This window comes from Anastrepha ludens, chromosome 2, assembly GCF_028408465.1.
Source record: "Anastrepha ludens isolate Willacy chromosome 2, idAnaLude1.1, whole genome shotgun sequence".
Classification (NCBI taxonomy): domain Eukaryota; kingdom Metazoa; phylum Arthropoda; class Insecta; order Diptera; family Tephritidae; genus Anastrepha; species Anastrepha ludens.
Genome location: NC_071498.1, coordinates 22,944,631 through 22,970,467, shown reverse-complemented (window position 1 = coordinate 22,970,467; position 25,837 = coordinate 22,944,631). Strand labels below are relative to the sequence as shown.

Below are 25,837 nucleotides of genomic sequence, written 5' to 3'. Positions count from 1 at the left end.
TTGTCTTAACAGTGCGACTTTAACATAACCTATAGACGGTGTAGAGATGTAGATTTAGAACTAAAAATTCTTCAAACTTATCGAGTGTTAAATAAAAAAAAATTAAAAGTATTATTTTTTAGTTTTTTAGCACTTTCCCATCTTTATATAAGAAAAATAGAATATTTTATGTATTAAATAAACGAAAAAGGAACCATTTTTCAAAAATTATTCTGAAGGAACCAACAAACTATGATGAGTTCAGCTTGAGTCCGATTAGAGGTTCCATAACAAAATATCAATGCCAAAATCGTCACCATATATATCCATTGAAATTTTGTTTTTCGTATTCGCCTTTCTTTGAGTTTTAATTTGTAATATAATATTAATTTGCGATTCCTTTCGTGATTTCGATATTAAGAGTAATGAATGATGAGTATTTTCTTGAGTTGGTGCTGTGCTGCTCGTGGTTGTATGACGAAACTGATGATAATAATGATGAGTATAAGAACCAGACAAAAAAAAAAAATAAACGCAAGGGATACAAGTCGTCAATAGTTTGAATGCTGATGGTGAATAACAAATGAGTTCCAAGTTGTTGAAATAAAAATTTGTTTGTATAATCTGAATGGAATATTGGGTCATATTATTTCTCGTTGGTAAGAAAAATGAATTGTTTATATGGTACATGTGGTAATTATATTATCTATTTTAACAGACTGGAACAAAGGGCACCAATATTGGAAAGCACCGTCAATCTCTTCGTTTCGGCATATGGTGCCTATTTTCCAAGAATAACAACATGAACTTATTCTTTCTTTAGTTTCTCTCTCAAAATAAAATTGAGCAAATAAATGATTTCGTATGTAAATTTAAATTGTTTACAGTTGAAGTAAAATTAAAGGAGTCATACCTTGCCAAACCATACCATAACGTCATAACTTTAACCGTGGGCTTCACCATAACGATATTTACTATTGTTGTAGCATAAACATTCCAAAACATGTACGTGGAGTGATAAGTCCTTGACCGGATATAAAATCAGGTCAATACGGTCAATGTTATTTACTGATATCTATTATTGATTTATTTGTTTATTTCGAAAGTATAGCAAATCAACAATCAGCTGTTTATGGTTACGGTGAAAAATCAAAATTCAATTGTCCTGTACGGGTACGGTTATGATTACGAAATTATGACATGTCACGTCTAATCGACTATAGTGTTGCCCATTAGTTAATTCGATCGGCAGATTTATAGCACCTCTAATTTAACCTTGAGTTATCGACTTATCACCTTTCATATTAGTACGATTCGATTATTTTAATACATTCGATATATTATTCGCATACAAAGTAGAAAATATTTTTCCGTCGTTACTTGGATTTCTATTATACGTAAAATCCTTAAAATCATACATGAATTATGACTGAATCTGTACGGTTAACTAATGATGACTTTCGTAAGCTCTTGGCTACACCGCGGCAACCACCGCCAGGTAGTACTCCTTCACTAAATGCAGCGGCAGCTACGTCGTCTTCAACCGAAAAGAAAAAAACGCAAGGTTCAAGCAGTGAACGCAATGATTTACGCCGAAAAAAGAAAAATTTCTATGCAGCTCTTAAAAAACAAGAGGATGGCAAGTTGCAACAGCTCTCGGAAAAATATCGTGACCGAGCGCGTGAACGACGTGATGGTGCCAATCCGGACTACCAAAATGTTAGTACGCCTGGTCACAGTAGCACAAATGCGTATCGTGCTGTTGCTCCAGATTTGAAATCAGGCATTGATGCGGCTGAGCGTCGTCGTAGAATTATACAGGAGTCGAAATTCTTGGGTGGTGATATGCGTCATACTCACTTGGTGAAAGGTCTTGATTATGCGCTCTTGCAAAAGGTTCGTTCTGAATTGCAAAGTAAAGAGGTTGAGGAACAGGCTCTGGCGGTTGCGGCAGCAACGGAAAAATTGGCCGAAACCGCTGCTGCTGAACAGGCTGAGGCGGATGCCAAAGATGCAGATGATCATATGACTATTAAAAGTGCTTTGGCTCGTAACATTTTTAGTTTAGTTCAAACGCGTCGATCAAAAGATATTCCACGCATTGAGCTGTTCGCTCCCGGCCGCATGGCTTACGTTATTGATTTAGAAGATGATTTGGGGGAAACCGATATACCAACAACGTTAATACGTTCAAAATTTGAAGTACCCGTCAATCGAGAAGACATTGCCACACTAACTACTAATGATATTGTTATAAATAAACTGTCACAGATTCTTTCTTACTTACGCGCAGGTGGACGCAATAAGAAAAACAAGAAACGTGACAAAGACAAGCCGCTTTTCTATGAAAAAGAAATGGAACAGTCTTTGAATATGCTCGAAGTAGGAGTAAATGTGGGTACCAACTTATCTGATAAAGCTGCGGGTGATAACATCTATGACGATATTGGAGACTATCAACCAAGTACCAAGAATGAAGGTTCAAAATTGGTTAAAAATAACTCAAAAAGTGCAACTGGTTCTTATTTCGGCGATGTAAAAGGAGTCGAGGACACAGACCCTCTGATTACTAATATACCACCACCACCTAAAATCACAAAAACGGTAACCTCGCGCTTTGCTAACGAACCTGAGGGGTATGCCGAGTGTTATCCAGGATTAGAGGAAATGAATGACGCTATAGATGATTCAGACGACGAAGTAGACTATACTAAAATGGATTTGGGCAATAAAAAGGGACCGATTGGGCGTTGGGATTTCGATACACAAGAAGAGTATTCAGATTATATGAGCACCAAAGAGGCTTTGCCCAAAGCAGCATTTCAGTATGGAGTTAAAATGCAAGACGGAAGACGAACTCGCAAAAACAAAACCGAAAAGAGCGAAAAAGCAGAATTGGATCGAGAATGGCAGAAAATACAGGTTTGAATTAATTGTGTTATTATGGCTAGATTAAATTGAATTGATTTTTGTTTTAGAATATTATACAAAAACGAAAATTCCCTAAAGGAAGTGCAGAAGAGCCTGATTACAAAGCTGCTAAATATTAGTTTAAAAATCAAACAATACCAAATGTATATGCGTTTAACAGATTTAGAGAAGTGCACAGACTTTGCTGTTTTATTAATTTATAATGTAAGTACCAACAAATAACATAAATTAGCAATTGCGTTGCGAATAAAAAATGTGAAAGGTGTACAAATGTTTTGAATTTTTTTAGTGCAGTGGGTATCATGTAAATTTGTGAGTACATTAATACCGATTTACAAAGAAGACACAACTTATAGCCCATAATGTACACAACAATAATACTCCAAATACATTGTTTTAGCTACTGGAAAAATTTTAACCTGTAATTTTATTTCAACATGCCGTTTGGTTTTTAAGATAGATTATTTGTAAAGCTCGAGAGTAGCTAGTAGAGTAGTAGTGCTGTCTTATAGAATTAACAACTAGTCCAGCTTTAAACTACAATTTTTCTATGTATAGGATTTTCGACACTGTGATTTCCGGTAACACATGGAATCCTTTCCTTTTCAACTTATTCTTCAGAAGCGCTCGATATTTTATGATAACGGTTTATATGGGCTGCAAGAATATGATGGAAAATATTTAAGTACTTTAAAATGAAGATATTCAAATTAGTTTGCTTACTTTTTAATTGTGCTAATCGTATGTATGATTTATTGCAAATATCACAGCTGTGGCGCATTGACTTGTGCGAAAGGAGATGCAAATTCAATGATTTCTCAAATTTGAAACGTTGATTGCATTCCGGACAACGAAAGTTTCTCCCCTTTACTGAAATCATCGAAAATACTGAACATTATATATTTATTTACAAACGTTCTAATAATATTAAGTACTGACCCTCGTGAACTTTTCCGTGAATTTTAAGCGCGGTTCTTGTCGAGAATGCCTTTGAGCACTTACCGCATCTATATGGACGAACAGTAGCGTGATGCTGCAAATCGTGACGATCCAACTCTGAGAAGTGCTTAAAATGCATATCGCAGTCACGACATGAATATGGGCGATCTGTCTTCGTCACATGTACCCTAAGATGTTTTATGAGCGAATATTTGGAGCGATATTTACGCGGACAATGTGCACACATAAAGCCTTCATACGGCTGTGGAGAAGTGGCGACTACTTCCGACTTTCTTGTTGTATCCGCATTATCTTGCTGATGCTGCTGTTTCAGGTGCTTTTGAAGATTGGTCTCCGTAGAGAATTGCTTTTTGCATTTCGGACAGCGAACGGTGCGTTTGGCCAACTCAATTGGATGACATCGCTCTAGATGTGCTCGCTTTTGTATGTGTTGTGTGAATTCTGTAAGTAATATAGATAGATATACATACATATATAACATCTGTTATGAAAAAATTTTTTTTTTTGTTTTTTTCATTTTACTTTCGTCGCAGTAGTTGCATTTAAGTGGCGCTTCCCCCTCGCCATGAATGGCATAGAGATGAGTGCGTAGTTCCCATTTGCTGCGCATACCTATGAAAAAATGAAGTTAAGATTAATAAAGTATACATAAATGTATGCTCACTCTTTCCACAACGTGTACAAAGGAACTCGCCCTGGCGTGTATGTGTTACTTTGTGCGTCATCAGATGTGTGCGCGTCACAAACGCTTTCCCGCAAAGCTCGCACCGCCATAATTTATCTTCGTTGTGCCATCTTTTGTGATATTTGAAGTTATAAAGTGAAACATTCTTCAATTCTAGCTGACAAACATCACAGGTGTAGTTGCCGTGCGTATGATTTCGTTCTATGTGCATACGCATCTGGCCAGAACCGCCTGCAACAACTTTGCCGCAGAGCTCGCAGCTGTCTGCCTTTTTGAGATGTATGGCGTTTATATGCGCTACACAGCCACTCCGTGTACGATACCGTGCCGCACATTGAGGGCAATTATATGGCCGCTCCTTGTCATCATGTATCGAAGCTATGTGCTCGGCCAGGAGCTCTTTCGTTGCGAAAATCGGCTGCTCCGACACCTTGTACACGCACAGTCGGCATCGCATGCCATTCGAAGACTTTTTATTTGGACGTGGAACCACTGTAGTTGAATGCTCGATTTCTCTATCCCCAAGAGCTGCATTTTGAATGTTATTATTATTTTTGATAAACTCAGTATTAGCTTTGCCAAGCGATTCCCCATTATATATCTTTTTGTAATCAGGTTCATTTAATACACCGCATAAAACATCTGAAACATTATCATCACTTATTATGCGTTTAATCTTATTTGGCGAAAAGTGATAACGGGCATAATCTGTAATTTTAGACTCAACGCACGAAGAATTATATATTTTTATTTTAGCTTCGCTAGTAGAATGAGAAAAATCTACAGTGTCTGTTGCGCTACTCTTCTCATATAAAGCTGAAAAATCCTCTTTTTTTAGGGCTTCCATTTCTTTTAGTATACTCTCTTGATTTTCTGGAATATCTAGATCTATTTCTTCGTTAAAACCATTTTTATGCACCATCTGTCGGTCAGGTATCTCTGCTGTCTGTCTTGGCGTATTTATAGATCCCAATGTGGAGGCCTGCTCATCAACTGCTGCCAGCATCGTTTCAAACTCATCAATTTGCAAGTCTTCTTCCAGAATATTTACATTTGCATTGATCATCTGCAGTGTTAACTCATTCATAAGCACCGATTGTAAGTCATCAGACAAATACGCATTTGACTCTTTACCTGATTCAAAGGCAGCGACTTGATCGTTTATTGCAGCTAGCAACGTTTCAAATTCATGTATTTCAGATTGGTAATCTGCCACGATTCCTTTTTTATCGGACATAGGAGCAGCAATTTCTCTTGATGTTTCTGTAATGACCCATGTAAATTGGTTGTCTTTTCCGTTGTTTGGTATGACTTTTTGCGCACCATGCCTTTGAACATCCTTACAAGGCTTTCCTTTTGATCTACTTTTTCCGATTTTGTAGTCAGTTGTTCGGCATACGTATTTTTGTAAATCAAATGAAATGTTCTTGCTTAAACAGACTTTCTCGCCCTCTTCTATAACGTTTTTTGCATTTGTGCGCTGCGTTGATCTATTAAAATTTATAGACTTGCCCGCGGCAGTCCCTACTGAGTTGTTATTGGTGTCAATTTCACGCTCAACCTCTCGCACATGCACACTGCACTCTGAAATTTCACTATTTGGTACATCAATCCCCTTCTCTCCAGCATCATCTTCTTCACTTATCCATTGCAAATTTGTCTCCTCCTCCTCCTCAATTAGCACTACCTGAAATTCGGGTGGTCTGCTAGACTCAATATTCGAATCAAACGATAACTCACCGGTTTGTACATTGGCTGCATTTAAACCTGATTCAAACTCAATTAATTGTTCTTTGCTCCCTTTCTTATTTGCATTTATAACATTCGGCACTCTATCATCCGCATGCATAGCAGTAAACTCGGATATTGTTGGAAATGTGTTCGGTGCGGCTTGCCTGTTGTACATCTCCGCTTCACCACAATTTGTTTTAGTATGAAGGTCATTTTCATTGTCGTTGATTGCTTCAGCATCCCCCACCATCGTCTCCAATGAGTGCAAACTCAAATGAAGATGCTCTTTTGCTCTCAAAGCTTGTAACCGAAATGCGTCTATCTGTATTAGCGCCAATTCGCACGTCTTACAAATACGCTGAGATAAATTATCATCCTGCATAATATCTAATTGCCACTCCTTTAGCGTACTTAAAATCGCAATTAATTTAGCGTTTGCGAAAATGTCGATCACTGCTTCGGCTGCGTTCCCAGGAGGTGCTGCACAGGTGCGACAGTACACGCTGCTACCCATTGCTATGACGAACTGGCATGCAGTCGTAGTTATTTCGATCATTTGGACGGAGTCTCACGTTTCTATTTAATATTATAATCATATTGTTTGTCGCCGCCACCACCGCTGTTACTGCTGCTAATGCTACTGCTCCCATCAATTTTGTTACCGATCACTCATGTATGCTTCTTCTTCGCGTGTTTGCGTCTGCGTTGTTGTAGTCTCTCAAGTTAAGAACATTATGTAAACAAAAAAGTTACGAGTAAACAAACCGCTATTTCACCTGATAGATGTCACTGAACGCGCCCATTCATCGATCGCGAATAGCGATTAATATAAAATTGCATGCACATGATATGCGCTGGACTATGCTGATGCTCATGTACCCACTAGGCAATAGCAATCGTAACGTTTATTAGAAGATTATCAAATACGAAATGCAAACTTTGCGTGAGCGCTTAAATCAATTTAAAATAAACTTTGCTATTTTCAATGAATGCTGGCTGAATATAATTTTTTACTAAATTTACGTCGACATTATAAAATATCGGCAAGGAAAACGCAAAACTATAAGGCCCTTATCTATACCAACTTTTATGCACCTTATCATAGAGCAGGGGTGTCATAGCAATACCATGCATCATTTTCCAAGTAAAAATCTTGATACTAAATTGAATAATCAGGATAGAGAATCAAGTTTGCAGAATCCAGTCTACGCAGTCAATTTTCAATATCACGTTTTCGAAGGCAGTCCGAAGTTCTCGTGTTCCACCAGGTCGCCTTATATCTACATACATGTATATGTAATATTTATTTATTTTCATATGTATTTATTGTTTAAAAATAGAAATCAACTAAATTTTACTGCAAGCACATAGGCATCGGCATTTTTAACACAAATATTTATATATGTACGTATACAAGAGAGAAACACAACTATTTTTAGGAGATGAAATAATTTTTTTATAACATACATATGTATATATGTATATGTCCCAGTACATGGCTAATTTGCGAGCATAAATTCACGCCTCTAAATATTAAGGTCAAAAAACTCTTAGTTTCCAAAAAAAAATTATTTAATAATACTTACTACAACAGAGTCTCTTCATTTTCTCTTATAAAGAATATATGCATGTATGTATGTATGTATATTTTCAATCTCCTTGAGAACTCTGCACATTAACGTGTTGTTGGTAAAAAATATTGTATATTCGGCACATGTGTATACATATATTTACAAAATAATAGAATAAGGAATTTCACCAGATGTTGTGATAATTAAATATATTTTAAATTGTTAAAAAATCGCTGTAGAATAGAATGTAGGCATACATAGGTGATTAATGAGCGTTAGAATGAAAAGATAAAGATACAAAATATGTACATAAGTACATTCCAACGTACAGTCTTGTCTTCCCTATTAGGTATTTTCGCCAAATCGCTGCCCCTTGCATGTACTCGAACTGTACCAAGAACCGTGTGGGCTTACTATCAGCGGTGTACTATCAACCGTGTGGGTTTACACTTATACAGCTATGACCAGCGAAATAGCGCACTTATGGTGTTGTCCATACGAATTGTTATTGCTTAGAAGATTAATTGATATTCGTACGGTGTTTATGCCAATGTTCGCTCTGAATTACTTTTCTCTATTATCGGACAATAAGTCCAATTAGCTTTTTTAATGCTTCCATTTGCCATATTTTATTCGAAAACCATATTATTGCATTGAACAATGAAATAGCGCAGTTATATTTCAAGTTGGGTTCCTGAAGCAAATATTTTGTTGCAATTGTTACAAATTATCAAGTTCTGGTGTTCATAAAAACTTGCAAAGTAGGGGAAAGTGAGAGAGCTTCATGAGATTTCATTTTGAGGGGAAGTCGCAAGCTTTTACTGGATATATAATATTTGTACTTGTAAGAATTTGCAGAAAAACAGCTGATCGCAAAGTTAAAATAAACGCGAATTAAAATTTGCGAATTGGGGCCAAGTTCTAAATTGAGTTAAAGCAAATTATTTTAGATACAATTTATAAAGTTATATTAAAATATTATAAATTTAAAGTTATATTATATTATTATATATATCAAATAGGAATCGTCCAATGTTATTGAGGTATGTACTTCTGAACCACAGCCACGAAACCAATGAACCACGAAATTCAAATCGAAAGCATTGCAGGTGTATTTTGTGTTTTGCGCTTGTACCATACTTGTTGGTTATTAACTAATTTGGCAATATATGTATATACATACATACATGTTTAGACGGGAGTAAATAAAATATGAAGAAAGCTATGATTACCATAACAATACAATTGTTAATGGGATATTCTCCATCTGACAGCGTTGATGAAATGGAACAAATTATTGTGGACAAAATAAAATCTTGTGATGCTAAGTTCGCTATGTTGCATATTATTTCCTTTTTTTTTTGCTCAACTGAAAATATTTTTACTCATTTTGATATTTTCCGCTAACAATTTAATCAGCTGTTCGTAAAATTTGCAAAATGTTAGTAGTTTTGCGTTCAAGTTCTTTTTTTTTGATAATTTTGTCTTTGAGATTTTAATTTATGTTTTTGTAGCAGATCAGTAGAAGTGCGGTACTTCAGCGTGCAGCTCAAAATGTGACAAATTTCGATTTTTGAGCTCCTCATAATTATAGATATTGAATTTATTATTATTTATTTTGCCTTTTTTGTGATAATCTGGATAATCTAGTTTTGTGCAAGAATAACTGTTTTACTAGGCCATCCAGTAAAAATAATCATCGATATTGTAGAGAAGTGCGCTATTTTTCTGTCCATAGCTGTATAAATGTATGCATGTATATTCAGATGCATGTGCGAAAATTTTTTTTAAACACATTCGTATGCACATATATATATATATACGTATATGTATTGACGTATTTGGGTGGGAGGGGTAGTAGTAAGAGTTTAAGTGCGAAAACGATTTATTGATAATGAGTCGACGTTTGTTTAGCAAAGATTATTCGAACGTCTCTGTCTAGTTGGTCTAGTTAAGTAATAAATATAAAAAATATACAATCGGCGTTTCAAGTCCAATGTTGAAATTCTTCTGACGACAGAAAAAACAGACGCCCAGATGTGTGTAATCTATACATTCTGATTTGATCCCTTTTTTCTGACGCGTTCGACTTGATTAGAAATGGAATTTACGATTTAAATATTTAAATTTTCCCCAGTGAAATTAGCAGCAATGCGCATTTATTTAATTCATTCACTTATTATCTTATCCTAACAATGTTTCAATTTATTTCATACTGCTAGTCACGAGGTTTTGAAATACATAAATCGAAAATAATGTAATGTTTAACAAGATTCAGAGATAGAACAGAGTAGTAGTTACAACTACAACGAAGGCCTAACACAGCCAGTTTCCTGAATGAAAAATTATTTGCAAGTTTATTTATATTTAATTTATAATAAATAAACAAATATAACTATGTAAATGCAAATTATTACATACACCCGTAGGAAAGAAAAAAAAATAGTCCCATTGCTGTAAAAATTAGTTAACTGCTTGAATTGGAGTGCATTTCTCAGTAATCTTAGCCTAATAGGAAGAGTGTTTCAAAGAATAATAGAATTAACGACATGGTGTGCACTCGACGATTGTAGAAATATCATCCTACCATAAACAAAAAAATAAAAATAAATTAATGATGCTTCTTAGTGTACGAGTGTTGCCTTTTAGGTTTTGTGCCCAATAATGAAAACACAGTAAAATAATAAACATGATTTTTTCTGTTGTTTTTCAAAATATTTTGCTTTGCGGTCAATACACTTCTGCATTAGTTTTAATCAATTTTCAAAGCATTAAAAATCATTGTTTTTGAAACGTTTAATTGTGTTGAAACAGTATAATCCTGTCTTTGTACCTCTATGATTGCTTTTCGAAGAGCTGGGGTGCGATTTTTCCCTTTCAAATCGTTTCGACAATGGTCAAATGCTGTAGGAATGCTTCACACACTTTATTTTTTACTTACTTACCAGTTACAATATAAAACAAAAAACAATTCACAAAATTTTGGTCGAAGACCGAATCGTGCTTAAGTATATTTCTCACAAAAATATCAGTACTCCTCCTAAAATGCAAGACGTTCTTAAGTATTTTTCAACGGTTGTAGATTGCGACCATGTTTAAAGTCCGCTTCGGAGATTTTTCCTTTGCTCCAAAGAACGGATTTTTTTTTCAGATCAAACTCACCTTTAAATTCCAATTTACAATTAAGCAACAACTTGGTTCCAATAGAGCTTAACTTTTTTAACTAAAAACAATAAGTTCGCATTTATTATGAAATTAACTTACTTTTCGCGCTCCATCTCAGTTGCGCATTGAATTTTTTTGTATTGGCTGCATTTCCTTATTCATTCCCTGTTTAGAAGAAACTTTTCTGTTTACTTATACGTTAAAACATCCCGGATAATAAAGCAGACTCTGTAATTCCCTTCCGAGTGAATTCCCATGAAACTCGCTGTAAATCCACGGTGTAAAGAATACCGGAGGTTGCGCCTTCCAAAAACTGTGGTTGTATTTTTAGCGAATTTGACAATTGAGTGAAGTCAGTACAGAAAATAAACAGACCGCTGTGTGCAGTTGTATGTGTGCCCGATTTATTCCATATTCTTGGCTTACTAGATACTCTTGCTTATTCTACGTTGTTGTTGTAGCAGCATAAACATTTCCCATACATACATATACGAGAAATGCGGCTGAAGTGACAGTCCTTGGCCGGATGTATAGTAAATACGGATTGTTCCGATTACGTATAACCGGCATGACGAGATCTGTGTTTCATTTTCACCCTTATTTTCTGAAATTAATTCCGAGTGACTTTGAATGTTTTGAGAAATAAATTCATAAGAAAACTTTCGGTTCAGAGAACGTCTAAAATCGAGAAGCTGCAACTAATGTACTAAAACTCACGAAGAAAAAACTGGCAAAAGCTAATTGGTTCAAATAAGATCTTATTATATTTTGCCATTGTGAATTTCCTTCGCGAGTTTTACTAGATGATTTACACCTTCTTTGTTTTAGACGTACTCTGGACGGTTAGCATTCACATCAATATAAATTTATTGCATTTCGCCGCAGCCGAATAGATTGGTGCGTGACTACCATTCAGAAGTGCGTAGGTTCGAATCTCCGTGCAGGAAATAGCAAAATGATGAAAAAAAATTGTTTCTAATAGCAGTCACTCCTCGACAGCCAATGGCAAACCTTCGAGTGCATTTCTGCCATAAAAAAGCTCGTCATAAAAAGTATCTGCCGTTCGGAGTCGGCTTAGAACTGTGGGTCCCTACATTTGTGGTACAACATAAAAACGCACACCACAAATAGGAGAAGGAGCTCTGCCAAACACCTAACAGACGCGCCAATTATTTTTTTTATTTTTTGTTTTTTTATTTGATGCATACACATTTGGTCTGTTCCTTTACACGAAATTCCGAATTGTTTTAAAATTTTACTTGCGTCGTATTGTATTTCTTTTCTTGGGTTCATAATTTGTACCGATTTTAAGCAATTTTTGTTCGTTTATAAAATATATCATTTTTTAAAATTACCGTTATATGGTTTACGTGTTTATTGTCCGATTTCGATCTTGGACAAGTTTCATTGAACTATATTAAGTTTTGCCTGAGTTATCGTGCGCACGGACGGACAAACAATTATTGCTTGGTCAACTTCTCTCATTACTCAGAGTATTCTGGCATATATAAATATTTCAAAATCTATCACTATTTCTTTACGCTGTTACTTCCAACTGTTATGTAAACAAAATTATAACATCATTGGACACAAGTGCGCGGGTATAAAAACAAAACAAATGTACTCGTATTAGGCACCTAAGCACCTGCTCTCATCTCAGGCTGCCCTTTACGAATCATCGACTCATTTGTAAGAAATAATAAAAAGATTTTGTTTTAAATGACGTATTGTATTTGTTGTTTGTTGCATTTAAATCAAGTACAAAGTACTTAAAACTCAAACTCTTGAATGATTGGAGTGCATATGCGTACATTAGTAGGTATTGTTACTGCCTAGAATTAACCAATTTTGTGCGGCAAATTAATGACATATCGTTATCGTTAAAACAATATGCCGACAACCATTTGCATGAAATCATTAAGTGCTTAATAATATAACATCGTTGTGTCTGAATGTACAATTTGTCGAATAGCATAGTTTACTATTTAATACATATGCAAGTAAGTATAAGATTAAATGTGTTTATATAATTAAATGTTGCAGTTATTTTTTGTGTCACAATCATTCGGTTTAACATTGATTTAGTTATTTACGCGGGCCTTATATGTACATATGTATGGTTGTACGCATAATTGCATGCATGACTTATATTTGCATTTTTATATATTACATTATTGTATATACATATACAATGTGCTATAACTATTATAAGATTTAAGTGAATTTTTTTTAATAGTATTTTTTGTTTTTATAAAAGCTTAAAACTACAACTATACCTACATATACATACATACGCAATTGAGTTTCCAAACAAATCGATTTAATTATTTCCACACTACTGCTTTTATTACTGCATTTGCACGCACATATGTACATACATTTTTTAAAACAAAAATATGTCTAATATGACACATTATGCCGTTTATGTGTTTTCAATTGCAGTATTTTTTCATTTGTTTTATTTTAATCGTACGTAGATACCCTGGCTTAATTTTTATTATGTACTGCATATACAATTTCTTAAAAGCTATGCGGAAAAGCTTACACGTTCACACACATATGTATATTTGCATTTCCATCTGACGTCTTTTAGTGCTCTTTAAAATATATTTCGTCCTTGCTGTTGACACTTGGGCTGCAGTATTCATTGAATAGACAGTGGTGGGAGATTATGGTTAATGAAATTAAGATAATGCATATGATGATGTGTTGTTGATAGCTGAAGGTTGTTGTAATGGAACAAACATATCTTTGGTTATTATATTTAACTTTAACTCATCCCTGATATTCTGTTTCGTGAAAAATTGGTAAGGTTAAGGAGTAAATATTTTATAGTGACTTAAACATATTATTGAAGAAGTGGGTTTTTAAAATTAGACTTATGTGCTTTGATTTCGAAGTAGAAAAACGTGAGAATCTGGTATATTTCAATTAAATTATTTAATGAAATTCAGAAACCTAGATGTGAATTTAACTAAAAAATAAAGATAGGAGAATGGGGTTGGTTTACCTAAGTTCGGTGTAAATTTTGGCTGCTTAGGTAGACATTCAAAACTTTATATATGTATATGTGTAAAGCATTTTTTCTTTATGGTAAAAATACATAGTTATTGCTGTAGCAGCACTGCAGCAACAGTACTTGCTAAGCCATGTATGCCACGTCAAGTACACGTATGCAGTTTGAACATGCGGAGTGGGTGCAAGCGCTCAGGACTAAAAAGTTAGATCGCTGAAACTATTGCCCGTAATAGCAAAAAACCTGAATTATTTTGTAGTTGGGGAACGCATCACCATGACTTCCATTAAGTAAACAATACGACGATATTACTCGCGTTTCCACGACAGTCGGTTCTACGTTACCGAAACGACCCGGATTTATATCCGGCCAAGGACTGTCACTCCAGCAGCATTCCCCGTATGTAAGTATGGGGAATGTTTATGCTGCTACAACAACAACAACGATATTACTCGATAGCATAAATATAACGATAAATCGTGGCCTAAAGCATAGCTGCCTTAAACTTATCGAAGGCTTTTGGTACTTAATTTAGGATACACACAACGCTACTGGAGGAGATTTCTCTATTGGAATATGCGATTGAGTGTTCGGTAATGATATTCACGCTTTCTATTTAAAAGCAAATGGTTTTATTTTTGTTCCTTCCGTTCTGTACTGCAACAAACCTTACACTCCCCACTATGAAATGGGGGACAAAGGAGTTCAAGCTTGAGCATAATATCAAAGTTGATGGCACACCAAATAACACTAATATAAATGAAACAGCGATTGGCGAGTCTATCCTAGCATTTTCATGGTTAGTCGGAGGTTAGTCATTGCCCGAGGGGCAATCGTTATTATAACTATCTTTTTCTGGTAGTCACGCTCCAACCATTCGGCTACGGCGGCTGGCTTAAACTACACTGCGTTAATTAAGCCGGCGACATTTGTCTCCTGACATTTCCCCCAAAATCATTCCAAAAGGAGCAAAACACAATCACATTCGCCGGCTCAATTATGATCTGGATATGGTAGCACGTTGAACTACTACTCATCCTGATTGCTCCCCGATATATAAAACATATATCCAAGAAGTGAAGAGAAGAAAAATATATCCCTCACGACACTAACTATCTCTTCACATGCTTCAACTCATCTAATATTTTCTCCCTTTGGCCCGAACCCATCGAAATGGTATGATCTATCGTTAGTTAACCTCAGTCAATAGCATTTAGTGGAACACCCACCTAGACAGGTCTTAGTAAGGCTAAAACTTACAACAATCAATCACACCTTATTGCGACGAAGATCTTTAGCTAGCTCATAAGACCTGCATTTGCTTTCAGAATTGAATTTTGGATATTGTTGCAGCTTAAACTCCTATCTATCCAGGATTAACATCAACATACGCAAAATATGTTCCTTTTCGACTGAAAGCCGTATGGCACCACTTAATAAGTCATTTGGTCTGACCAAGGGCAAACAGTGCGTTTATTGAACCAGACGCCAGCGACGATGCCAATTGGTCTTGGTAAGCTACTACAAATATAGCCACTTGCGATGGGGACTAGGCTGCCACAACAGCAATAACCTACGATTCGTGTATGAGATTATTATTATTTCATGCTTGATTTTTGCAAATTACATTCTTTCAGACACCATTTTGGACTTGCTAAAAATCTTTTACAGTCTAGTTGCTTACTTATATGAAGATAATTAATATGCTCGCCATTCACTTAAATATTTACATTGAACATTTTGTACCCTCACTGCACTTCATAAAATCTAATTACAATCCACCCATACAATCATTCAGTCATTCCAACTGCTCACTGAACCCATTCCCCCTAAACTCGATGCCGTTGTTGGTTGCGTCGTTTTCTGCGGTCGCCGCTTTTCCACCAGCTTTACATCTTTCACACAGAGATCGTGCTTAGATTCGGCTGCAAATTTTATCACTGCTTGTGTTGGTACTAACGGTACATGCCGCAAATCCAACCAAATCAATTGTTCGCATTTAGCTAAGTGTTCCAATGAAAATTCAGAAACCAGTCGACAAGAGCTCAAATTCAATTCCACCAATTTTGCGATGGCCGTTGGTGACGTTCCAATTTGTGCCACTCCGGCATCTGTTACACGCTGACATGATGAGAGATCCAGATTCACAAGATTCGGCAAAGCTTGCGTTATGTAGCGCAGTGCCACATCGGTTATATCTGTTCCAGCCAATTTTAGAGTTTTAAGATCTCGAAGTCGTGTCTTCGAATCTGCTAAGCCGGGTCGTGAGTCCTTGGGAGGCGACAGTATATCCCGAATGGCGGCATCGTTAAGACCACGCACAAAGCTCATATCTAGTATTTGTAATGGCGGGCAGAGGCAAGTGTGCAGAGCCAGCACCGCCTGTATTGGACAATTCTGCAGCGAGAGATGTTTTAGTGCCGGTAGGCGTGCAATTACCCAGGCTAGCTGCCTTTTGGCAATTTGAGTCCAGTCTAATATTAAGTGCTCCGGTTGACGACGCACAATCGCCGTAAGTAGTGAAGCAGACAACTTGTGCTCAGCACAATTCATTGTTTTCCAGAGATCAGGATCTACGGACACATTCGACCATACTTTACAAACCGAACAGCAGGTGACTAGGGTCTCTTGAGGCAAATAGCGAAAGATGATTTTAAGTAATGTTGGATCGAGGGCCAAATTTGCGACACTAATGTGACTACCAGTTAAGCCGCTTCCACTGGACGATAAGTGACCAGCGGGACGTACCACATATTGAGGTTTCTTAAGTACTCTCGTTGATGAATTGAGCATTTGTTGAGCCAACTGTGAACGTATTGAATTTTTTTTCCGCGACATTTGTGTGCCATTGCCGCCGCTAATACCACCGTTGCCGGCGCCCACATGGCAATCCATGGATGCTCCCGCATCAATACTGTCCTGCATACTGCTACACAAGCTCAATCCGTCATCACTCTTACGCCTCTTTATGCGATCGCTAGTTGCGTTGGGCGAGATACCCGGCGAAGAGGTATCATAGCTACGCTCAGTCTTCACTTCAATGTGGTGGTGATGCCGCTTGCCACCATGCTTCCAATGTACAGCGTTTGCTGTACAAGACTCCATTTCCGATTCACTTGTGAAAACAAAATCATTATATTGTCCAATGGGCGGTGGCAACTGATTGCTGTCGTGATCGTGCCCGACTGCAACGATATTTGAACCTCCCACTGAAGTGCGCCGAACCTCCGAAGACTTTTGACGTGCTCGAAAGTGACGAGGCTATAATAAAAGTAATGCCATCATTAATTTCTCCTAATTGGTAGGAAATAAACTTACATATTTATTTCAAAATGATTAATGTACACACCTTGTAGTCATTATTTTTTCCCGATCGACAACAGCTCGGACATTCCCAACTATTTGGCAAGTCCTCATTCATTATACCCTTAGCATCTGCCGCATCTTCGGTGCCATCCAACAGCGACAGCGCACAATCAGGATGCGCAATCTCATAACACACTGAACATTCCATTAGCGATGACGGTCCTTCTAGCGATGCTAACTGTTTAGTTTGAGGCGACACGGGTACTTGACGCCAACCATCCAAATGACAAACAAAACATTGCGCTGTCACCGGTAACATCGGTGACAGACACTGACGCATCATGCAAGTCTGCTTAGCGCGCCCTGGACCGCCGAATTTCACCATATCCAAACAGAAGCTGCACTCACCACAATCGGAACGTTGACAAGCAGCACACACTTTACAACGCGTTCGTCGACGACGCGGCTGTCCAGTACCGGTCACATTGGGTGACAGCTTCGACTCGTTCGGTGAGAGGCAAGAGAATTCTGCAGTATTAACTGTGTTTGCGTTATGTGCATGTGGCGGTATATGTGATTGCAAATGAGTTTGGTTCGAGCCCACAGTCGTTGTTACTGTCGAAGTTGTTGTTGTGGCGGTAGAATTACCAGCGGTAACAGTATTGTAGCTTGAGCAAGATGCGATAACACTGACGGTGTTATTAGCCTGATTGGCTGCCGCAGCAACAGCATTAGCCAGGTGCATCTTCTTTGGCGGACGGTACTTAAGGCTGTCCGAGGGTGATACGAATGTGGCTAGGAGAGAAAACACAATAGTTAGACAAAATAGTTGATGTTGTGTGTAAAATTGGATTATTATAATTATATTCTGATATATTAATGCACAAAGTCCGATATATCGAAATGAAAAGACAAAAACACTTTGAATGCAAATTATACACGTCTTATTAATGTATAGAAAAATTAATTTAACACGTTGGCTGCCACGTATCACCGGTGATCACAAAAAAAACCTACCCCAGGTGCCATGTATCACCGGTGATCACAAAAAAAATCTACCCTCAGGTGCCAAGCAAAAAAAGTCATGTTCCCGTTTGAATTTTAACGAGATATTTTTACCAGGAATAAAAGTCACGCTCCTGACGCGTATGAGCACGTTTTTGTGCTGTGTTCACCGGTGACCACTTGCCATTTTTTTAAAACTATTCTTATTTTTTTTGAAATGTGATCACCGGTGATCACATTTCGAAGAAGTAAATCAAAATAAATCAGTATCAAACTTGAGTTCATAGCGAGCAGTTGGTTGCAAATTACAGTGAAATATAGTGAAGTGAAGTTCTGAAGTTATGAATTCCTAGGAAATACGTGACGCGTTGAATTCAATGGGAAATTCCAGTGTTAGTGGAGAGGATTTTAGTCCAGATGAAGATGAGTACATCCCAGATTCAGGCAGTGATACAAGGAGTGATGACAGTATTGATGAAGACCTCGATGTTAGTGCTACAAATGTTAATCATACTGCTGATGAAGAACAGACGGGAACTACGACAGCATGGACCTCGCCTGCTACCGGAGAGACTTTGAAGAGTTTAGAAGAATTTACCAATCCATTCAATATTACAGAAAGTTTTTGACCGATGAGATATTGGATATTATTGTTGAAGAGACAAATAGGAATGCAAACTCTCAAGTAACTGGCATCGGTACTCGCAGCAGCAGTAGGATGAATATGTGGAAAGATAGTGATCGCCAGGAGATCATGGAGTTTCTGGCCATAGTGATGTATATGGGAATGGCAAAATACCCTGCAATAACCGACTATTGGAAACCAAGCACATTGTTCAAAAACGCATTCATACCACAAGTTATGGCTCGTAACCAGTTCCAGATCTTGCTCAAATTCATTCACTTCGCAGATAATGCCCAGTCCTCTGAAACAGTGTCAAAAACTTATAAAATGCAAATATCTGACTTTCGTCAAAGCATTATCCTTTTCATGAGTGGAAAAGATAGCGCTTCTATAGCGCGCTCACCTCCTCAGGGAAAACACTTTTTAATAACGTCCAACAACAAAGGATGGTAGGCGCAAGAGATCTCGTTGCGGCATGTGCTATTCAGAATTAAAGACGACAAACTCGTCGTCAGTCGCCAGGAAGAAGGCCAAACTAGTGGCAACATACTGCGCCCAATGTCGGAGGTCACCATACCTATGTCTTAAACATTTTCAACAACTACATTAAAATTAAAAACAAAAAAATATAGTTTTTTCTGTTTCCAGAATTGAATTGAATTTTCTCATTTTTAATTTCGTATTATTTCAAAACTTTGTATTTTACTATGAAATAAAATATTTTTTCTTTTAAAATAAACTTCCAATTTTCCCAAAACTCCTTCCGTTAGGGTCCCAGCCCCTAAAATCTAGGGGTCTAAGCGTGTATCACTGGTGATACATTGGCACCTGGGGGTAGTTTTTTGAAATGATCACCAGTGATACATTGGCAGCCAACGTGTTAAAAACAATAACAAAAGAAAAATTATACAACTTGAACACTTGATACATTGGCAGCCAACGTGTTAAAAACAATAACAAAAGAAAAATTATACAACTTGAACTCGCGTTTTCAGCATAAATTGCAATCGCATATGCTGAAAGATTTTTAAAGGTGTTCTACGTAGTAAAATTCAAAACACACAACTTTTCACAATAAACTAACCATGCAGCATTCGTGCACCATTTTGCAGCTACGCACATTTGTACCTACCGTATTCGTGTTTTAAATTAAAATTTAGAATTTGAAAAAAACATTTTGCAGCTTTATTCGAATTACACACAAGAGCAAAATGTGAGTTTGTTACTACTGACCCTTAGATTGCCAGAATCAAGATTGCCCTAACTTAAAGATTGGTTGCCTACGGTTTTTATGCTATCCCTAATATAAAAATTGCTTTCTATTTTACAACATAACTATAGTTACCTGTCTTACCTGGCTGCGGTGTCCCGTTCTCCACAGGTTCCTTTTTACACTCTTTTACAATAACACCGCCATTATCTGTGGGATTTGTAGTGGATATGACATTGGATTTGGGATTGATATCACTTTTATTTGGCACCGCATTGTTGGACGATGATAATTCTGCCGCATTTGCTGCGTTGGCTGCATCTAATTGCTGTTGTTCACGTATGATTTCTGAATTTTTTCGTGCAATCTCTGCCTTGATTTCCTGCTTGACTATCGTGCGGTCGTACACCTGAAATGTCGGGTGCATCTGACCGGGCGGTTTCAACACCGACTCACCGGTTATTGCTAACTCTGGCTTATCCTTGCAATGGCGTTCCACCAGCGTACGCACGTCCTTGATCAATGCCACAGGATCGCGCACAAGTTCTGGTACGTTTTTTCTTTGTGGTGGCAAATCATATAAATACATGACGATCTCTTTAAGACCAAAAAGTTCATAGTGCGTGAGATGTACATGATGACGTTTTGCCATTTCCTCCTCGCTTACCGAAGGTTCGCCTTCCAGATGAGAGTGACCCAGAAGAGTATAAACATAACGTGCCAGGACATACCACAACATTTCGGTGAAGAAAGGGTATCGGAATTTTTGCGGTACTTTAGTAGCATCTTCCACCTGCGCCGTCTTAAGTTGTTTAACAATACCAAAGGAATGCAAAAAGTTACCGCCAAATACTAGTGTGTCTGTGGGAGTGTATACTGCATGGATCCAACCAGTTGGTATAAAGAAAGTGTTACCCGCAGTTAGATAGACCCGGGCACACTTTTCGACTGTATCGCCAAAGAAAACATCTGCCTGCTTGCCGGACAGCACCCACTTCTCGTATAGTTGTAAATTTTTTTCTGTTGGTGGTATCAACCAAAATACTTTACTGCCCTTCAAAATATGATACCAGACTGAAGTGCCACCAAAGTCTATGTGAAAATCTGTGTAGCAATTCTTCACTGACATAAGACAATATTTTTGTACTTTTGGATACATCATTTCTCCCAGTACGTTTGTGCCCTCCTTTTGAGCGTCTTTCAAACGCTTTGGCCACACTACATCCACCCAATCGATCTGCCGAACAATTTCCGGACATTGCACATAATTGTCTAATCGTGTATGGGAAAACTCTAACGAGATTACATTAAGTAGTCGATCTTTTTGTGGATTATCATAATACTGTTGCCACTCTTTCATTGTCATTTGTAGATTTTTCTGTGTGTTTACATCCATTACGTCCAGTATACGACGTGATCCAACGCACAGCCTCACATCATTCACGGTAAATTCATTGGCATCAGGCATACGTAAACCCAAGCCTGCATTTTCACGAAACAATAATGGAATATTGAAGCCATATTGTTGAAGGAAGCTGAAAGTGAAAATAAATCAGTGATTATCTAATTTTCAAATGAGCAACTATAATCTTACCCCACAGTCAAATCACTTCCACGCATCTCACGAACCATACTGGTCTGTGCAAACTTCGAAGATTCTAATTTTTCTGACACGCTAAATCCCCGTGCCCCTTCCAAATCATCATCTCCCAATGTCCACTCTTCAAGATAAAGTTTACGTTGTTTGCGTTCGCGCTAAAATTAGATAAAATAATTTTACGGTTTAATGCAAATTATATATCATACATAAGTACGTTCGCCGACATATTCACTATAAATCAATTTTAGCAATATAATAATACTATCACCCCCTCTGTTAATTTAAAATAATTTTATAGCAAGTTTTTTTATTCCAGACCTTAAAAAATTTGCGAAATTCTTGCAGTATTTCCGGATATGTTTAGTTTTAATAGTTTTATATTACAAATATTGTATATACACTTGTGCTCACTTTATCTTTGAGCAATATTCACAACGAAAAATGCTAATAAACTTACGAAAATGTCCTTTATATGGAAGAAAATTCTCATAAACAACTCGATTTTTGAGCGACTACAAAACTTTCACCATATTTTACTAAAATTGAATGGGCTATAAAACTGCTTACCCAGAAAGTTTTAAAGATTCTGATTAAAAAGTTTAAAATTTTGATGACAATTTTTGGAAACTTGTTAATTTTTTGTGAATTTTGTACAAAGTTTGGATCTTTGATTTATAATGTACCATATTTTTATAAAAAATTTACGAAAAAAATATTGCGAATATTGTAAAAAGATAAAGTGACACATAGTACACATAGTAGAAAAAGTCTGCGTTCACCTATGCAAATATTCTTTGCATTAGAAAAAGTTCAAAACAATAAATATTTCAGAAATTTTTTTTAATGAGTTTTATTTAGTTCACTTAAACGTAACTATCACACATATTTCGCTACCAATAACAAAATCAAATTTAAAATGAGATCACATAAAATTAAAAAGGCCATTCAAACTAAACGGAAAAAGTTTGCGTTCACTTCAATAATATATTAATAAAATAAAAGGCTTAAGATCATAGAAATGTTTTAAAATTAATAGCTAGTTGGATATCCACGCCTTTTTATGACTTCTAGAAGGCGTCTTTTCATTGATCCAACTAGTTTGGCTGTTATTTCTGGACGCTCTCGTATTTTTTTTTTCTAGAACGTCCCATAAGTGCTCAATGGGGTTAAGGTCAGGTGATTGTGGGGGTGTGCGAAGTTGTTTTGGAACATTATACAACAACCACAACCTAACAATCTCTGCTGTGTGTTTCGGGTCGTTGTCCTTTTGGAAAACAAATCTTTCACCGAGTTCCAGTTTGATTGCACTTTCTCTCAAATTCGTTTTTAAAATATCGAGATAATCATGTCTGTTCATTATCGACTCAATAAACAGTATATTTCCAATGCCCGAACTAGCCATACACCCCCATATCATGGCACCCCCTCCCCCATGCTTTACAGTAGGTACCAGATTTTGCTTTCCAAGTGCCGCTCCGTTTTTCCTCCAAATAATTTTACGACCTTTTATCCCGATAATGCAAAACTTGCTCTCATCTGAAAAAATCACAGTATTCCAAAACACAGGTGGCTTGTTTACGTATTCCTTGGCGAAAGCCATCCCCTTAAGTCGATTTACTCGCGATATGAAGGGTTTTTTTCGGGCCACTCTGCCGTGAAATCCGATTCTTTTTAGAATTTTTCTTACTGTATCTGGATGTACTTTCTTTGGGCATTTTACTTCTATGTCTTTTGAAATTTGGCTTGCTGTTACTCGTGAATTAGACTTCACAAGACTAGTTATGTTGCGTTCTTCTCTTTCCTTCAGTTTTTTTGGACGCCCAGAACGAGGCTTAGACTCCAAACAATTCGTTTGCTTGAAGTTGTTTATCACTCTTTGGACCGAGGAGTATTGCCTCCCAACAATTTTCGCGATTTCACGATAGCTCTTACTATTTTGCCACAAACTTACAATGATTTTCCTTTCACCAAAATCTATTTCTTTTCACCTTTGGTCCATAGTAACAAAAAATGTATTTCTAATATCAATTTTTCCCTCTTTAGATTTGTTCTTAACCGCGTCAACTACATGAATGATTTAAAATTAAATTTAACGTAATTGCCATGCAAATAATCGTCACTATTCGAAATGAACGCACACTTTTTCTGCTCAGCCTATTTAAGTAACTATACTACAATCCCGTTATCTGAACACGACGCAGCTCAAACTCCAAAAAAGTTTGTTCATACCCTCTACGAATACTTTTCTTTGAAATAAGTGAAAAGAAATAACTGAGAGTTTTAAGATAAACACGTTAAATTATTTTAATACTTTATAACAGTGGGTGACTTTTTCTACCATGTGTATATCAGTACCAAAAGCTAAATTTTGTGAAACACATCCCAAGTGACGTAGAATCCAAAGTTCCCCTCACCATACCTATCAAGCGAAGCGGGCATTGCTAAAAAACCGAAATAAACGAAAAGCTTGCATTAGCTTGCATACAACTTCTCAAAACGGACGGACCACCATAGTTATGCGCAAATAAACATTGTATTATTTAATATAAGAATAAAATGCAAAAAGAAATAAAAGACTTGATATTGTTAATTAAACTACACATATAGTATTCTCCAAATTTTACTTAAAATTCTTTTCTCTTACAGAAATCTTATCGGGCACCGCTGTTGTTTGTTTACAACTGTGAAAAGTGCCGAAAATCTGCTTTGTAATATAGTAAAAAAAAGTTGGATCATGTGAAAAACATATTACTAATTAATTCTGCGTTAAATCTAGTACTAACTTCACAGCTTAGAAATTTCGCCAGCAACATGCATTTGGCTTGCAGTGAAATGTTGCTAGCAACATTAATTGCTTAATGAGAAGAAACGTCAAATTTGTAAGCATCGCCTCAGAATCAACGGGCAACAGTTGGTAAGAAATTTTTTTTTAAATAAATTAATAAGGGAGAATGGGGAGTTGTGAGACGGGTTTTGTTTTTGGACCCGTATTATTCAAAATCTTAATATTCTGCATATGTCAACGATGGAATCTTTAGTCAATGAATACTGGAAGCTATTGGTATGGCCTGTTTAACAAAACTACAATTTTCCTTAAAATTAAAATTGTATATAATAATATAAAATATAATACAAAATACAAAAATGTGGGGAGTTGTGAGACACCATGGTTTAAATCAATAAAAATGACCTATTTTAGTTGTTAGTTCTCTATTAAGATGAAACATAAAAAAGAAAAGACAATTGTTATAAAAAAGTGTATAAAAAATGCAATGCCATCAATCTGATGATTCGCAGTGAAAACATGTATAATAACCAGTTCGTAAATTGGCACACTTTAGGTGCACAGCTCGATCGCATACATTGCAATGAATGGAGTTGTTTCTGCTTAACTTTTTCGGCATTTGCAGAAAATTTTCATGATATATTATATTTGTATATATGACAATGCATGAATATTGCGAGGTACTTATGACAGATGCGTTAAAACGTCGAAAAAACGGTGTCTCACAACTCCCCACATTTGTTGTCTTACAACTCCCCAAATCGTTTTTTTTATAAATGGCCGCGTAGTCATAAACACATTGAACGTTCATGCCCAAGTGAATGTGTAAATTCAAAGCTAATAGGACAATTAATAATTTGTATATATTAACATTTGCAATTTGCTTCAACAACTGATCGAATGTATCGCAAAACAAATGATGAAAAAAACTTACCGAGAAATTCCAAAACACAGTAACTGGAGAGACGCGTCGAATGCGTGTAAATATGGCCAATACTAGCTGAAAAGTGAGATCGCATCGAGAACACTTGTTGACACTTAAAATCGAATGTAAACAAATGAATAATGCCGAACGGTAACAATGTCTCACAACTCCCTATGTCTCACAACTCCCCATTCTCCCCTACATATCTACACTAATATTATAAAGAGGAAAACTTAGTTTGTTTGGTTGTAATGAATAGGCTCAAAAACTACTGGACCGATTTTAAAAATTCTTTCACCATTCGAAAGCTACATCATCCACGAGTAACATGGATTATAACGGG

General features: G+C 36.6%; 3 protein-coding genes across 9 annotated transcripts in view; 1 reads left to right on the top strand and 2 right to left on the bottom strand.

The window, feature by feature from the left end:
* The first annotated feature begins 1,289 nt into the window (after positions 1-1,289).
* LOC128865144 (protein Red) lies at positions 1,290-25,837 on the top strand. 3 transcript variants are annotated; one of them, XR_008454752.1, is made up of 4 exons: positions 1,290-2,901; positions 2,958-3,114; positions 24,431-24,698; positions 25,754-25,837. XR_008454752.1 is itself a non-coding variant. In XM_054105180.1 (2 exons), exons 1-2 carry the CDS (start codon positions 1,405-1,407, stop codon positions 3,027-3,029), a joined length of 1,569 nt encoding a protein of 522 aa, XP_053961155.1. In that variant the 5' UTR covers positions 1,290-1,404; the 3' UTR covers positions 3,030-3,150. The 3 variants fall into 3 exon arrangements, 1 of the variants encoding a protein (XP_053961155.1); XR_008454751.1 differs by lacking the exons at positions 24,431-24,698; positions 25,754-25,837 and adding an exon at positions 3,200-3,328; XM_054105180.1 differs by lacking the exons at positions 24,431-24,698; positions 25,754-25,837 and having other exon boundaries at positions 2,958-3,150.
* Positions 3,432-7,086, bottom strand: LOC128865124 (zinc finger protein 62 homolog). Of its 3 annotated transcripts, XM_054105143.1 has the most exons (6): positions 6,296-6,410; positions 4,535-6,242; positions 4,393-4,482; positions 3,850-4,311; positions 3,634-3,798; positions 3,432-3,567 (listed from the first exon to the last, which is right to left on the bottom strand). In XM_054105143.1, the coding sequence occupies exons 1-6, from the start codon at positions 6,314-6,316 to the stop codon at positions 3,521-3,523; spliced, it is 2,493 nt and encodes an 830-aa protein (XP_053961118.1). In that variant the 5' UTR covers positions 6,317-6,410; the 3' UTR covers positions 3,432-3,520. The 3 variants fall into 3 exon arrangements, with proteins under 3 accessions (XP_053961118.1, XP_053961098.1, XP_053961110.1); XM_054105123.1 differs by having other exon boundaries at positions 4,535-7,086; XM_054105135.1 differs by having other exon boundaries at positions 3,634-3,780; positions 4,535-7,086.
* Positions 12,731-25,837, bottom strand: part of LOC128865106 (jmjC domain-containing histone demethylation protein 1) — a 28,759-nt gene continuing 15,652 nt past the window's right edge. For 2 of the 3 annotated variants that reach the window (XM_054105080.1, XM_054105090.1), the window contains exons 3-6: positions 21,779-21,939; positions 20,320-21,719; positions 17,388-18,139; positions 12,731-17,299 (exon numbers count right to left, since the gene is read on the bottom strand). In XM_054105080.1, the coding sequence (XP_053961055.1) occupies positions 15,833-17,299; positions 17,388-18,139; positions 20,320-21,719; positions 21,779-21,939 (3,780 nt within the window). In that variant the 3' untranslated portion in view covers positions 12,731-15,832. The remainder of the gene's footprint in view (positions 17,300-17,387; positions 18,140-20,319; positions 21,720-21,778; positions 21,940-25,837) is intronic. The other variant, XM_054105097.1, reaches the window with a different exon arrangement.